The 15,341-nt window shown below is 34.0% G+C and overlaps 1 protein-coding gene across 1 annotated transcript; it reads right to left on the reverse strand.

The window, feature by feature from the left end:
• Positions 1 to 326: 326 nt before the first annotated feature.
• On the reverse strand, positions 327 to 14,884 carry LOC133175509 (carboxypeptidase B-like). The gene is made up of 12 exons (XM_061310628.1): positions 14,785 to 14,884; positions 13,412 to 13,503; positions 12,129 to 12,204; positions 10,123 to 10,259; positions 6,898 to 7,006; positions 6,324 to 6,437; positions 5,909 to 6,013; positions 5,327 to 5,434; positions 4,021 to 4,111; positions 3,484 to 3,686; positions 744 to 828; positions 327 to 607 (listed from the first exon to the last, which is right to left on the reverse strand). Exons 1-12 carry the CDS (start codon positions 14,857 to 14,859, stop codon positions 405 to 407), a joined length of 1,398 nt encoding a protein of 465 aa, XP_061166612.1. The 5' UTR covers positions 14,860 to 14,884; the 3' UTR covers positions 327 to 404.
• Between the last annotated feature and the right edge of the window lie 457 nt (positions 14,885 to 15,341).

Below are 15,341 nucleotides of genomic sequence, written 5' to 3' on the forward strand. Positions count from 1 at the left end.
CCAAAGTGTAAAAAGACTCTCTTGTAAATGTGTTTGTACATAGAAAAGTTTTTTTATCTTAATGTTTATGATAATATATATTATACGTAAATATTGTAAGTATTGTTCTAAAGACATTATTGATTAAATTACCTGTCTTTTTTATAATGTATTCATAGCATTGAAATGTTGAAAATTATTTTAAAGTTCAATAACAGCGCAGCCTTAGCAACTGATTATATTCCAAGTATTAATCTAAAAGCCTGTATGAAAGTTTGTTACCGCGGCTGTAACACCTTTACAGTGATTTTTATTTAAATCAAACAAGGAGAGTAAATTTTGCATGATGATGTTTAATTCGATAAAAACAAACATGTAAATAGCACCAACCACATTGTATAAATGTTATATGAATGCAATTTGTTCTATCCCCTACCCCCTGCCCGGATTGTGTTTAAGGACAATGCGAATGCCGCTAAGCCACGCCAAGATTCTCTACAAGTAGGCTCTATCTGGTTCACCGGAAGTACAAACCCATGTGACCCAGTATCACGAAGTTCAATTGTGTATGCGTATTTCACTCCAGCTCCACCCTTGACCCAGTCGTCAGAACCACCAGCCGCTGAATCTGAATTTAAATAAAGTTTAAAAGTTTAAATACCTTTAGTATGTAGCAGCTACATTACAACTATTTTTTACACTTAGTAAAATCGTTCAAATCTCTACGCGCAAAAGAGACTTATTTTTTGACTGCGGAGACTTACATAACACGTTTGTTGATGAGCCTACCAAGTAGGTGGTCCCATACACTTCTCCAAGAGCAGCGGTCCCAGTCTTAGCAGCAGCATCCTATATCAACAATTGAAATATTTGTTTAAAATTAATTTTGCTTCAATAATGAAAAAATGTGAAGATAACGAACAGTGATCAGTCTCAAAGTTCATTTAAACACTACAAATTATGAGCAGAGCCAGTATGGACTTCTGAAAACAGAGGTTGGATCAGGTGCCATGGAGGAGTAAGCATCCCCTACCGACCGATCACATCCGCCGTGTTCTCCCTTCCATGATCGGGTAAAATAACAAATGCAGATGAAATAGTAGAGGAAAGATATATTTAGGAGTCTTGGATACATCATATAACAAGATGTATTTGTGAAACACTGATGCCCCCGTATGGCAACTTATATCAAAGGTTAAACTTTCTCAAAGGCAAATCAATTATGTTGGTACCCAAAGTAAGGTCTTGTCCCGAGAAATATACCTGTGAAATATGAAAACCCTAGCAGTAACCATTGAATAAAAGGTTAAAGTTTTTTCAAAGTATGTCAAACATCAAGATCAAATGGTCAAAATTTATGGTGCCCAAGGAAAGACCTTCTCCCAATGAACAGGTGAAATACGAAAGCCGAAGCACCATTCGTTCAAAAGTTCTGTCCAAGGTTGAAGTTTTTCAAAAATAGGTCAAACTCCAAGGTCAAAGTCAATGGATTACAATTGTTAGTATCCAAAGCTTGTCACAAGGAATTGACATGTTAAAAATGAAAGCCAGAGCACCAACTGTCCAAGGTCAAAGTTTTCCAAAAGTAGGTCAAACTCCAAGATCAAGGTCAAAGGTTCAAAGTTGTTGGTATCCAAAAAAGGACTTGTCACAAGGATGACACATGTGAAGTATGAAAGCCCTAGCACCAACCGTTCAGAAGTTATGGCCAAGGTTAAAGTTTTCCAAAAGTAGGTCAAACTTCAAGGTCAAAGGTTCAAAGTTGTTACTATTCAAAGGAAGGTTTAAAGGAGGACTTTTATTTGGACAGCCCCTTTTAACAAGAGCTTGTAAAAACATCCTCTACTCTACTGTTTTAAAGAGTCACAGTCAAAAAATTTAAATAAACATATGAAATTTTTTTTATAACAATGCGGAAATATATGCTCAAAGCGTCCTTATTTTCGCGAGTTAGTTCTATTTGGCGTTTATAAGCGAGAAAAAATATTCACAAAGAAGACGGGCGTCTTTGGCGATCATGTGTACGAAACATTTATAGTTTAAATGTCCATAATTTTGTATACCTTCTAATTTCAAAGTCATGTATTCTATAAATAAATGCACTTAGTTTATGACCAAAAAAAATCGAATTACATGTGTTTCAAAGCAATGAAGGTGTCCCTAGTAGTTCATTGTAATGATGTTTGCCTGTACCATGTGTATTCTGGACCGTAAAACTTTAGATATACGAGGGGTGATCAAAAAGTTCGCCAACTAATTGAATTACTTTCTTAAAAGAAATGAAATGGAGTTTTAGTGTTCATTATTTTTTAAAGTAGTCCTCTCCGATTTTAATGCACATCTGCCATTGTTCTGCCCATGCGCAAATCATGTGATCCAGGCGGTCACGTGACATGCTTCGTAGCAGTCTGTTCACGGAAGCTAAGAGATTTTTCCGAGTCTTATATTTCTTACCATGCAAGTAATTTTTTTATAACAAGAACAGACCATCTGTCAAGGATGGCCAAATCTTGCAATAGGATGGGTGGATAAGGATATCTCCTCCCAGAATTAGCATAGCGACCATCACAACCCGAGTCCTCTGTCTCAGGAGCGTCGTTTATTCAATGTGGAAAAAGTATGGCCGCCTTCACTTTTTTTCATATCTCATATGTTTAAAGCTAAAGTAAACGATATTTTAGGGATTTAATAATTATATTATTGCTCAGATATTCAACTATTTTTCTTATTGTAATTTGGCGATCTTTCAAAACAAATTGCTCAACTAAGGACACATCTTTTTACCGGCTTGCTTTCGCTGGGCAACAGAACAAACATCATTTTCAACCATCTCCCCGACTAAAACATTCAATCCAATTACTGATTGAACTTCTGGTAAGTCTTTTGTCTTCGTAAACCTTAAACAAATTATCATATTCTACTGCCAAGGAATTTCCGAGATATACGTTAAACTTTACAGCCGTTCGTTGCTCGAGTACGACTGAGTCAACCATTTTTTGTCACAAGTGACCTACATACTGACGTCATTTTCACATTGTGACGTCACAAACACGGAGCAAAACATTATTTAACATCTGCTATTTATAGAACATGTGTATGGCTATATGTGTGCTTAATTTCATTCTGATCTGAATCGTGGTTTTTGAATTATAGAGATAGTTCGCGAACTTTTTGATCACCTCTCGTATATATAATTTACGTTAGATGTTGCCAAAACATTGATACCTTTTTTCGTTATGGCGGAAAGAATCAGATTTTAAATCATCATCAAAATTACAAATAACTAGTAATAGCACTTCAATACACAAAAACAAGAAAAAGATGCCACTCTGAGTCCCTCTGGTGACAATATTCCTACTCCAGCAATTAGGAGTCAAAGAAATTACACCTTTCCTCTTTTGTCCCGAGTCAATATTGGGATAGTACTTTATAATACGACCATGATTGATAGCATTTAAAACTGCATTGATCACATTTATAATAAAATTTTCAAGTAAGACCTACCAAGTCTTGCCAGTCGGAAGGGAGAGCTGATGTAAATCCCCATGGATACAGCCACATCTGACCATACGCGTGGTACGTCAGATAAGCTAGCATGTTTTGTTTATTGTCTGTGATGAACGTGGAAACCGCCTGACTCTCTTTCTCAGAGAACGCCTGAGAACCAGAATACACATCCGAACACACGTTACTACTTCCGCCGATCGCTGAAATGTAAAGATCATTGCCTTATTAGGAAAGTTATACCTAGTGTAATATATCGCTATTGAACCTAATTCTCGTAAATTATTATCGCTTTAGATGAAAACTTTATTTATTTGTTAATGATTTGGTTCCACACCTAATCAAAGAATGGCCTGGACCCTGAACTTTATATTTTTCTTCCCCTATTTTCTATTTGTTACAAAGAAAAATAATCAAAACTGATTCTTTAGTTTAATAGAAAAAGCTGAATATCAAAAACATGTTCAGAAATTGGTCACTTAGGTGACCTAAAAGAGAACTAAAAATAGAAATTGTTTTTCAATGAAGAAATCTTACATGGATTCCACTGATATCCAAAGTTCCTGTTCAGGTCTGTCCCGAAGCATTTCCTCCGATGCTCTACTCGGTTTTTCCTCCAGAGTCTGTACTATAAATACAGTCAAATTCACTAACGCACGATGTGTATCTATTAGGAGATTTTCTTCCCAGCAACAAAGTGATTAATGTAGTTGTATGTTACGATACTTGTATCTAGTTTTAAATGTTAATATTTTAACTCAGTAATAGATTTATGCCGAATACTGTTCTGTATGAAAAAAAATATATCTGACGTTTAAGGCCCGTTAGGGCTGAAAACTGTCTGATATTAATTTTTTCTTACAGAATTGTATGCGACACATATCGCACTTAAAACATTGCCCTTTAAATTTCGCTTTTGATTTTCCTGAGACAGTCCGATATTTAAAAAAAAAGAAGACAAAATTGCTAATGACCACTGAAGCGATTCTTTCAAGAAGGAGGCTTGAATGAAAAATACTCAGTATTTTTTAATCGACTACACAACTGTAGGTATTTGAAGTACTTGTTTGGAATGGAGAGTGGGGTTGAAATAATATGCACAAAGCTTAATGCAGTGTATTGAATTAGAATGATTTTGGGGGAATGGAAAGGGAAATGCAGATTGGGACTTTGATTTGAACTGAACATGCAGATGCTGAAGGTATATTAATTTTTAATTAGACACTGAGAATAACTTATATGAAGGGTCGTACTTGTAATGGATAATATTGTGATTTACCAGCCAGCTCTAATTTATAAATATTCAATGGTTTCAAAGCAATTAAAGAATCTTCTGATGAATTTTTAAAACATCATTTAAAGTTTAACAAGTTTAATACAAGTTCAAGAGGTCGTGTTTGAATCTTTTTATTTTCTCTCTTCCTATTACAGGATATTCTATTAATTAGAAATTATTTTCTTATTTCCCAATTCTGTTTGATAAATGAATATTTTGTTTTAAAATAATCATTATACACTTGATCAAACAATGCTGTTTGCTAAATAATCACATTTTTATTCCTTTTGTTCAGTAACAATCCAAATGAGCCGATATTACGATTAATATCAGACTGCTTTCTAATATCGGACTGCCACAAGTAAATTTTAGACTGTAAGAACAAAGGAATGATATCACAGCTATGTTTAATAGATGTGTGCAACTATCTGTTTTATTTGTGTGTGGATGCTTTAACTTCTCGTTGAATTTTATATATCTATTAAAAAAAAATTAAATTGAAAACCTTTACTTATTGTTGTGAAAATGTGGAAATAAATACAGTTGTGTATGAAAAATTATACCTACAGTTGTGTGTGAAAATTCATAGCCGTCAGGATTCAGCAGAGGTGCAAAAAACCAGTCAAATTTATTCAGCAACTGTGTAGCATAACCAAACTCGTCTCCATACACCAACTGGATGAAAAAAATATTATTTCATTATTTAACATTTCCTGAAGCTGTATTCATTGAAAACAAAAACTAAATTTGGGCTTTTATATGAAATTGATCAATGAAAGATACAGTGTAGTCATATTTCAATTTAATCACCGTAAAACTGCAGATTTAAAATTTTTAAAATGTTCAATTCGAAGAGAAAAAAATCCAGCCAATAAATTATCATTTGAATAATTACATTTTAATTATTAAATCATGATTGAATATTATAAAAACCAAATATACACAAAAAACTATTGATAAGATTCTCAATAATTATTTAATATTTTATTAAAAGTTGTCCTGGCACGTCAAATATCAAAATCGTGAAAAACGCCTGGAAAGGGTAAGATATTATTGACTATATTTAAAGAATTTCTACGTCATGCATGCGCTTTGATTTTTTTAAAAAAAGGAATGTGTTATTTAAAGTTAAAATAATAGAATTCTTACTTGATTAATGAAATATAACACTGTAGCCGGGGCTATCCACTCACGGGCGTGGATCCCGCCGTCAATAAAAATAGAGGGGCGTGATATACTGTCTCCACGAGTAACCTAGCAAGAGAGGAAAAAAGAATTTTAAATACAAGTAAATTACATAACCAGCTCATCATTTTAGCCGATATTGATAAAAATTTCTTTAGTGTTCACAATAATTTACATAATAATTTTTTTTTTTGGGGGGGGGGGGATTTTTCTGTTGTTGGTTACTTGCAAAATTAAGTTTCAATGTGATCTCTTTTTTATTTTCATGGTTGTTCATTTTAATAACTTCTACTCAGTGTCAAGTATTGTAATCAAATGTCCAATGGGTTAATATTACAATGTACAAACATCTGAGTTATAAAGATAAAACAGAACTGACTTTGAGAACGTTAATTTCCCGTCCCTCTGCGGTGTATCCTATAGTGGAGACGCTAGCATTAACTGTGGACATGGACAATGTCGCCGTTGCTACATCTCTTAAATACTGATTAATCTGAAAAATATGCAAGTGGATGCCCATTCATTCTCAGCAATGTATTTCTAAAATAATTATATAAAACTCAATTTTTTCTTCACAGTGTTCAAAAGATATAATTTTTAATACAAAATGCACATTATTTCAAAAATAGTTCAATTTGTTCTCCTATTGATTGTACTGCTTAATACAATGGTTTATCTCTTGTAGCATTTACATGGTTACATAACAGGTCCGTAGGAAGGTTCGGGGACACCCCCCCCCCCCCTCCTATTTGGAGATTACTTTTCTGCTGTAGTTTTAAGATGAACATTTTCATTAGTAGGCTGCCCCCCCCCCTTTTTTTGAAGAAAAGAAGAGAATTTTTTTTTGCTTTTAATCGTTAAAATGTTTTGTTTAAGAAAACAACGATACGTAAATCTCTGTGGTGGGGAAATTATTAAAATTATAACGAGAAATAAAGATATGTGAATCTTACTGTTGAATATCTGTGATAGGCGAAATGATTAAACCCCTGCTTTCGTCCCTGAGAACTGTATGGTAAGTGAAAACTTCTTTTTATGGAAGACTGTTCTTCATCAACGAGTCTAAAAATCAATAAATATACATAAGAAATAAAAGAAAGCAATAAAAAAAAGTTGATACTAATTTTATATCAAGAATAGAACTTAAAAGAATACACAAATATTAACACAAGAGAACCATGTACCACAAGTCTAACCTGTTACAAACTTTCCCCTGTTGAATTGTTATTAAAAAACCTTTATATAACAACACTCTTATGTTAAACAAAGATCCCAGTTGTGGCCCCATCCTAGCCCTAGGTACCGAAATAGAGCAAATTTGAATTTAATTTACATGGAGATGTTTGCATATTTTGTCTCTTCCAAATGCCCCCCCCCCCCCCTTTAGACACAGGAACATGTATCTATCTCAATGTAAGAAATTGAGGTCTCATCACAGTTCCTAGGGTCACAATTTCAACAAATTGATCAAGAAATGTTTTGAGTAAGGTCCGATAGAAATTCAATCTGGGACATTTAAGGTGAAATTTACTGTGAAATAAGAAGATCCTGATGAAACCATACCAACGGCTAGAAAAAAAGGCAAGTGGAAGACACTTCAGCGAGAATGGAGCTTTCTGTGAAAAGCAAACCTGGCATAAAGGCTGTTTTCGTGCAAAACATTTCTTGATCAATAACTCATAAATTATAATAAAATGGCAAAATTCATCATATCTCTTGTTTGTGCCTTTGTTTAGTAGCATTACATTTATTTCCAAAATGTGTATTTAATTAGTTCTCAAAAGCATGTAAGGTTAAAAGGTTGTTTTTTTTCTTTCTTTCTTTTTTTTTTTTTTTTTTTTTTTTTTGAAAGTTGCCAACAATTTTTCACGAATTCTTCATTTTTCCCCGTAAAAGAGGGTTTGGCTCTTTATTCAAACAAACTGGAATCCTTGACCCAAGGATGTTTTGTACCAAGTTTGGTTTAAACAGTGGTTCTGTAGAAGAAGTTGAAATATGAAAATATGAACATTTACAGACGACAGAAAGACAGAGAGACGAACGACTGACACTTTTTGGATCAGAAAAACTCACTTTGAGCCTTTGGTTCAGGTGAACTAAAAAGGTGTTGTGAAAAAGGTGGCGATTTTCTTTACAGGGAATTCTTACATAAGTAATTTAGTGTTATTATTAAATCGTCTTACTCGACGACATCAAATAATGTGCGTATTTGATTGTATATAATGACAAATTAGACACTTGTGATTCTTTCAATGGAGATTTTATGGCAGGAGGTCAAATTAGGGTTTTAATTTTAGGGTCATTATTGGACGTCAAATTATAGGGTTTTATTTACGTCAGACAGATTTCAATCAGATTTTTGCACGTAAAAATGACCAGGATGATTCTGAAAACTATACATGACATAATTTCAACAAAGATAGATCAAAATACATGTTTGATTTTCAAGTGTGTATATTAAATAGCTTAGTACTATAGTGGGTCAAGGCTGTTTGACTGTACTTTTCTTTTGTGAGAAGCTGATCGTTATTAATCCCCCTCAACTTCGAAGTTGAGGGGGAGTAAAAACGAGCCGTCAACTTCTCACTAGAGAGTATGACTGGTACAACATCACATGACAGCGGGTCGCTAAGGTTGAATTGACTGTACAGATAAATTTATATATATAGGACAGTATTATGGTGGGTAGCCAAGGCAGTTTAAATGTGTAATTTGTATATATTTGTATATAATAGCACAGAATGGGGGAGGGGGCGCAAACTGCACGTGTAGATAAATAGCATTGTACAGTAGTTGGCTAAGACAGGTTTGACTATACAAGTGTATATAATAGGGCACAGGAGACTGGGTCACTAAGACAGGTTTGACTGTACTAGTGTATATAATAGGGCACGGGAGAGTGGGTCACTAAGACAGGTTTGACTGTACAAGTGTGTATAATAGGGCACGGGAGAGTGGGTCACTAAGACAGGTTTGACTGTACAAGTGTATATAATAGGGCACTGGAGAGTGGGTCACTAAGACAGGTTTGACTGTACTAGTGTATATAATAGGGCACGGGAGAGTGGGTCACTAAGACAGGTTTGACTATACAAGTGTATATAATAGGGCACTGGAGAGTGGGTCACTAAGACAGGTTTGACTGTACTAGTGTATATAATAGGGCACGGGAGAGTGGGTCACTAAGACAGGTTTGACTGTACTAGTGTATATAATAGGGCACGGGAGAGTGGGTCACTAAGACAGGTTTGACTATACAAGTGTATATAATAGGGCACTGGAGAGTGGGTCACTAAGACAGGTTTGACTGTACTAGTGTATATAATAGGGCACGGGAGAGTGGGTCACTAAGACAGGTTTGACTGTACAAGTGTGTATAATAGGGCACGGGAGAGTGGGTCACTAAGACAGGTTTGACTGTACAAGTGTGTATAATAGGGCAAGGTAGAGTGGGTCACTAAGACAGGTTTGACTGTACAAGTGTATATAATAGGGCACGGGAGAGTGGGTCACTAAGACAGGTTTGACTGTACAAGTGTATATAATAGGGCACGGGAGAGTGGGTCACTAAGACAGGTTTGACTGTACAAGTGTGTATAATAGGGCACGGGAGAGTGGGATGCTAAGACAGGTTTGACTGTACAAATGTGTATAATAGGGCACGGGAGAGTGGGTCACTAAGACAGGTTTGACTGTACAAGTGTGTATAATAGGACACGGGAGAGTGGGACACTAAGACAGGTTTGACTGTACAAGTGTGTATAATAGGGCAAGGTAGAGTGGGTCACTAAGACAGGTTTGACTGTACAAGTGTATATAATAGGGCACAGGAGAGTGGGTCGCTAAGACAGGTTTGACTGTACAAGTGTGTATAATAGTGCACAGGAGAGTGGGTCGCTAAGACAGGTTTGACTGTACTAGTGTATATAATAGGGCATGGGAGAGTGGGTCACTAAGACAGGTTTGACTGTACTAGTTTATATAATAGGGCACGTGAGAGTGGGTCACTAAGACAGGTTTGACTGTACAAGTGTTTATAATAGGGCACGGGAGAGTGGGTCGCTTAGACAGGTTTGACTATACAAGTGTATATTCTCAAAAAAGAATTGGTACCGTTACTTTCTCTACATGTAACGAATTTCACGTTTAAATGTGATAATCATACAGTTTTGACTTACTTTTGTAAATCGTTGATCCAGATTTTGACATGAGCTCCTATGTCTTTAAGGACACTTAATACAGATTCCAGTTTCTCTGGTTCTACGTAAACATCCATGGAGTGGTTTCCCCTTCGTGGATGTCGCCACATGTCAAGCTAGAGTATAACATACTAGACTATGTAAACATTTTAAACAAATCAAGAATTTTTTTTTAAAAATCATTTGTTCCTTAAATATTAATGCATTATTTGGAGGTTGATTAAAACTGGATTTTAATCATTTTTTAACAAGTTAATTCGGTGAATTTGTGTCCCCAGCTTAAGGAAAAAAAGAAAAGGGTGGAAGAACTGAAATCAATGCAGATGAAGAAAGAAAAAAGTTGACCTTGACTTTTAGTTTTTGGCCTCAAAGTCAATTGGGATCTTTATAAAGTTAAAGGAATTCTTGACCTTACGTTTAATTGAAAAAGTAAACAAAGAACTAAAGTTATCATCTGAAAACTATCTATGGAATATATTAATTTCTGACCTTGGTCTTTGACCATTTGACCTCAAAATCAAAAGTTGTTTTAGGTCACCTAAGTTACTATCCGTTATTGTCTGTTGCCGTGTGTCGTGCTTGGACATTTGAACATTTTCAGCTTCTTCTCTGAAACCACTTAACCAATTTCAACCAATTTTGGCATATTGCATCTATGGGTGAAGGGGGGAATTGAAATTGTTATGGTCCCTGCCCCCCCCCCCCTCGAGCATGGGTGTCTCATCCAAAATTGTGTATTTCATCATGACATGGTCCCTGGGTCAAGGGTTCTGGTGTTAGGGCGGGGCTATATATATCGATTACTTTTTGAGTTGTTACTGAGTACTAGACTAATTATTTCGTTGGTCCTGATCATCCTATTTCTCTTGCTTTTTGGCAACAAAGCTTCATCTATCAGTTTATTTTATACTTCTATGGATCTTCTAAATTATTGTATTATACCCAGGTGAACGTTAATGGCTCTTGGGCCTCTTTTGCAGTTGTATTGACTAACCTTATAAAATTTAATTGCAAAACCTCTAAGAAAACTAAAGTTATCACTAGGAAACCATTTTATGCATTATATGATTTTTGATTGACCTGTACCTTTGACCTCAAAATCAATAGAAGTCTTTAAGTTTTTGGAAGCTATGATATAAAATTTTATTGCAAAAGCTCGAAGAAAACTTAAGTTATCATCGGAATTTTTTTTTTTTTTTTTTTGCAATGTATTAGTTTTTTTGCTTTGACTTTTAACCTTTTGACCTCGAATTCAATACGGTGTCTTTGGGCCACATGAAGTTGTGATATAAAATTTCGTTGCAAAAGTTTCAAGGCTTTTTGAGATAACGTCCGGAATTAAAAGTGTTACATACAGACAGAATGTATAAATTTCTGGATCTGAAAATCAATAGGGTTTTTAGGCCATGGAAAATTGTGAAATAAAATTTAATAAATTTGACAATTTATAATTCAACAATTTAAAATTTGTGATATAAAATTTTAGTACAGAGGCTCGAAGGTTTGTTTTTTTGAAGGGGGGGGGGGTTATCGTCCGGAAACGAAAGAGTTACACACATACAAACTGACGGACAGACAGACCCAAATTAATATCCCCCACTTTCAGTGAAAGAAAGGAACAAACGTTGTTTTCAGGACCTAAAAGTGGATTTCACTGATATACTTCCATAAAATATATTACTAGTGTGTTAGCAGTCATATTTATATTTCAATCACTATTTCGGCACAGGAACTTAATGAATACAATTATGTAGGCAAAACTGTATCGATTTATCCACAAAATTACTGTACTTGGCTCGTATACATAATATTATTATGAAAAGTTCTATATTACACTTAAATCAAAGCACTGTCCACATTCTCAAGATAATGTAATCATTAATTTAAAAAACAAAATGACATAAAAAATCCATTTGAGGTTAAAAAAATGATATCCATTTTTTTATCATTATTTCACCAGGGGGACCTTAAGATTTAATACTCACATCATAAAGGTCATGTAGAGCGAGCACCTGTTCTAGTTCGCTTTCAGAATGAGGCACAATCTGAAGCACCTTGTGGCTGAAAATCAAAACTTGTAAATTAACTACCTTATAGCTAAACGGATTGACTAGTGATTAAGGCTACTAAATTAAGTACGGTAATTAAAATCCGGACTGTCATTTCTGGGATTTATCTGATAGTTGAGTTTACTTCTGTGCTCAATATTATAAAGTATTGAATTGTGTTCACGATATTATATAAACTCATAGATACACATCTACCCTTAAATTTTAATCATTATTTTAAATCTCGGGAAGGTTTTACACATCTCTATATTATATCTTTTATATCATCTATCATCTCGATCTGTCTCGGGGAGATAAATTAATATTATGTTAAATTAATAAAACAAATATTTTGTAAAATATGACATACATGTGCAAGACAAATATTAAATGCCAGGCATGGGGGGGGGGGGGGTGTTAAAAATTGTTAAAGGGAAGGAAGTAGGTTCCAGCTTTTCCAATGAGAAACTTTTTTGATATTATATTAACTTAAAAAGATTTGACAACACTGCAACAAAAAGTGTAGGGGGTCATCGCCCTTTCAATGATAATTCCATACATTTTATGAGCGAAAGTATACTCGGAAAAAGGAGGGGGTAGCCCCCCATCCAATAATCCCTGATACTACTTAACTGCATGTTAAAATATATCATGTGGTTTCTTTGAATGAAATATATTACCATCAACTTAATTATCCATAAATACAAAATGTTGTTTGTTTTTTTTTTTTTTTTTTAGTGAGTCAGGTTGTTTTTCATAAGACTAACTTTATAATAATACGAATGCTTCCACACAAGATATAATTTTACATAAAAAGTTGATTGTAAATAGTATGATGATGATGAAAATATGTGAAGTATAGAGCAAAATATAAAGTATTTTATTTGTAAGTTGATTAATTAGATTCTTTCGTACTTAACATATTTACAAGAATTCTAAGCCTTTTTTTTAAAAAATCTTTTTTTATAAACTGTATAAAGTGGACCTTTTAAAAATGTTTATTTCTTTACATGACAGCTCAGATTTCTTCTCATAACATTAACGACACAAATTGAAGAGAGAACTACTGTTTTATGAAGTGGAAAAATACATATCACATTTATGTAAGACTTTTTATTCAATATCTTTGGGGGAAAAAATGAATTTTAAGTAATTTAAATGGTAATTTTTTTTACTCTGAATATCTGTATAATTTGAAGCTACTTTCCAAAAAATCTTACCCGTCAAATCGAATTGGTTCAGATGTCACATAACCACATAAGAGTAAACCCAGACAAACCAACGAGCTCGTCATATCCACCCAGGCCGTATTCTGAAAAAAAAAATACAGAATCTCTCAGATATTGGAAATTCTTATAAACACTCGTAACATAGAGCCATCATTCATTTCAAATCTGGTACGTCACAGAATCCCGAGAGACTTCATTAAAGTTGTCACATCTGCTTCAAAAGTTCCGAAGATATAAAACTCTTATCCTTTCCGACAGTAATTACACATCTCAATTTCGTTCCGAAGCCGAGGTTTCAGTATGCGATCTGTTTTTCAGATTTCCTTGGGGGAACCGGTATAAAAAAAAAGATGACAATTACATTTTATAATTTTTGTTTTATTATGGAATATTTAAGGGCTAATGAGTTGGTTTTTTTTTTTTAATTAGGAGTTAGATAATTTTTTTTTTTTGATTTACCTTGCATAAAAATTCTATAATTTGATTCTGGTGCTAGCCGCTTTTTGATCAAAGAATAAGTTTCGTAACCCATGCTGCCTACGTCACAGTGCCTTGCGATGAAAACGTTTCAATCCCCTTTACGTTACGTTTAAATTTCGCATGACATTCTATTGTCATTTTTGAGAACATATCGTTTTACTTTCTCATGGGAAAACATAAAATTAAAAAGAAATGATATAATAGTTACTTGTTTTACTCCTATTACTTTTTAAATTATTTTTTTAAATAAATTCAAGTTATTTGTCTTCGTAACTCGGACAATAAAAGAAATAAAATTGGTATAAGTCTTGTGGCAATGAACACTTAGTTGGATACTTCACTGAAACACTGAAATTTAATTTTCCTAGAAAAATAATATTATGTTTGAAATTTACACGTCTTACCATTGTGGTCAACGACTTTAAAACTGATAAAAAGCTTAATTAAAGGTCAAGGTCTTTCTCCGGACAAAGATAAGACCATATCATATTCCGACATGTCCAATTCATATAAAATTAATATTTGCATTACAGCTGTTGCGAGTTGTAGCAGTGTCTTCCTATATATCTTAATTTCACCTGATATGAAAGTCCTGTTGGACTTAAGAACTCCTGGTACTGAGTATTTCAATTCCACCTTATTTGTCATTGTTTCTGATTTTAGATGCATCATAGCTCAAGGCCCAAAAATGGGGTTGAGTTAATAATGAAAACACATGACATCTTTGGAAATCTTCTGCATTACTCGTGGATATCTTCGCCTAGTAGGATACTATAGGTCTAATAAGCATAAAGCTATTGAGTATAGGATAAATATCTGTTTTCAGTGACTTCCTCTTGATAATATTCGAAAGATTTTAAAATTCAAAATAAAAACCTACTCACTTGAGAAATGTCATTACAGGAGCATGATCCGGTTTGCATGATCGGGGTGAAATGGACGTTTGAGTCTATAAGCATCCATTCACGGAGTATATTGGAGGAGTAATGAGCCGCTAATGATGTCCCAGTGTCGTTACATCCTATTTTGTTTACGTGAAAATTTAATGACGTGACGTCATAACGTCAAAAACATTACCCGTGTATGTACTTTTCTCAGGAATGTTATATTCAAAATACAACCAAAGTCGTCAAATTCACACAACGTCACGTGGACAATGTTTTTTAAACATGAAGGTTGCAAAAATGTCTGTAATCGATCTTCTCTTCTAGGTCGTATGGAGGTTACTTTTTTTTCTCTCTCTCTCTATTTTTGAGCAAATTTTGAATTGTACAATTGAATTGTCCCAACACCTGTGTTTCACAGAAAGGCTGATGTTTCAAAATAAAAAAGCAAAATCTTTCATTACAAATTTCATTATCAAAATAGCAGACAAAAATAAGGTCCAAAAATATGAAATATATGGAATTATTAACCTTTTTTGCATGTAAATTATAACTTT

This window comes from Saccostrea echinata, unplaced genomic scaffold (assembly GCF_033153115.1).
Source record: "Saccostrea echinata isolate AGI-Se365-2 ecotype Australia unplaced genomic scaffold, CSIRO_AGI_Sech_v1 ptg000062l, whole genome shotgun sequence".
Taxonomy (NCBI): domain Eukaryota; kingdom Metazoa; phylum Mollusca; class Bivalvia; order Ostreida; family Ostreidae; genus Saccostrea; species Saccostrea echinata.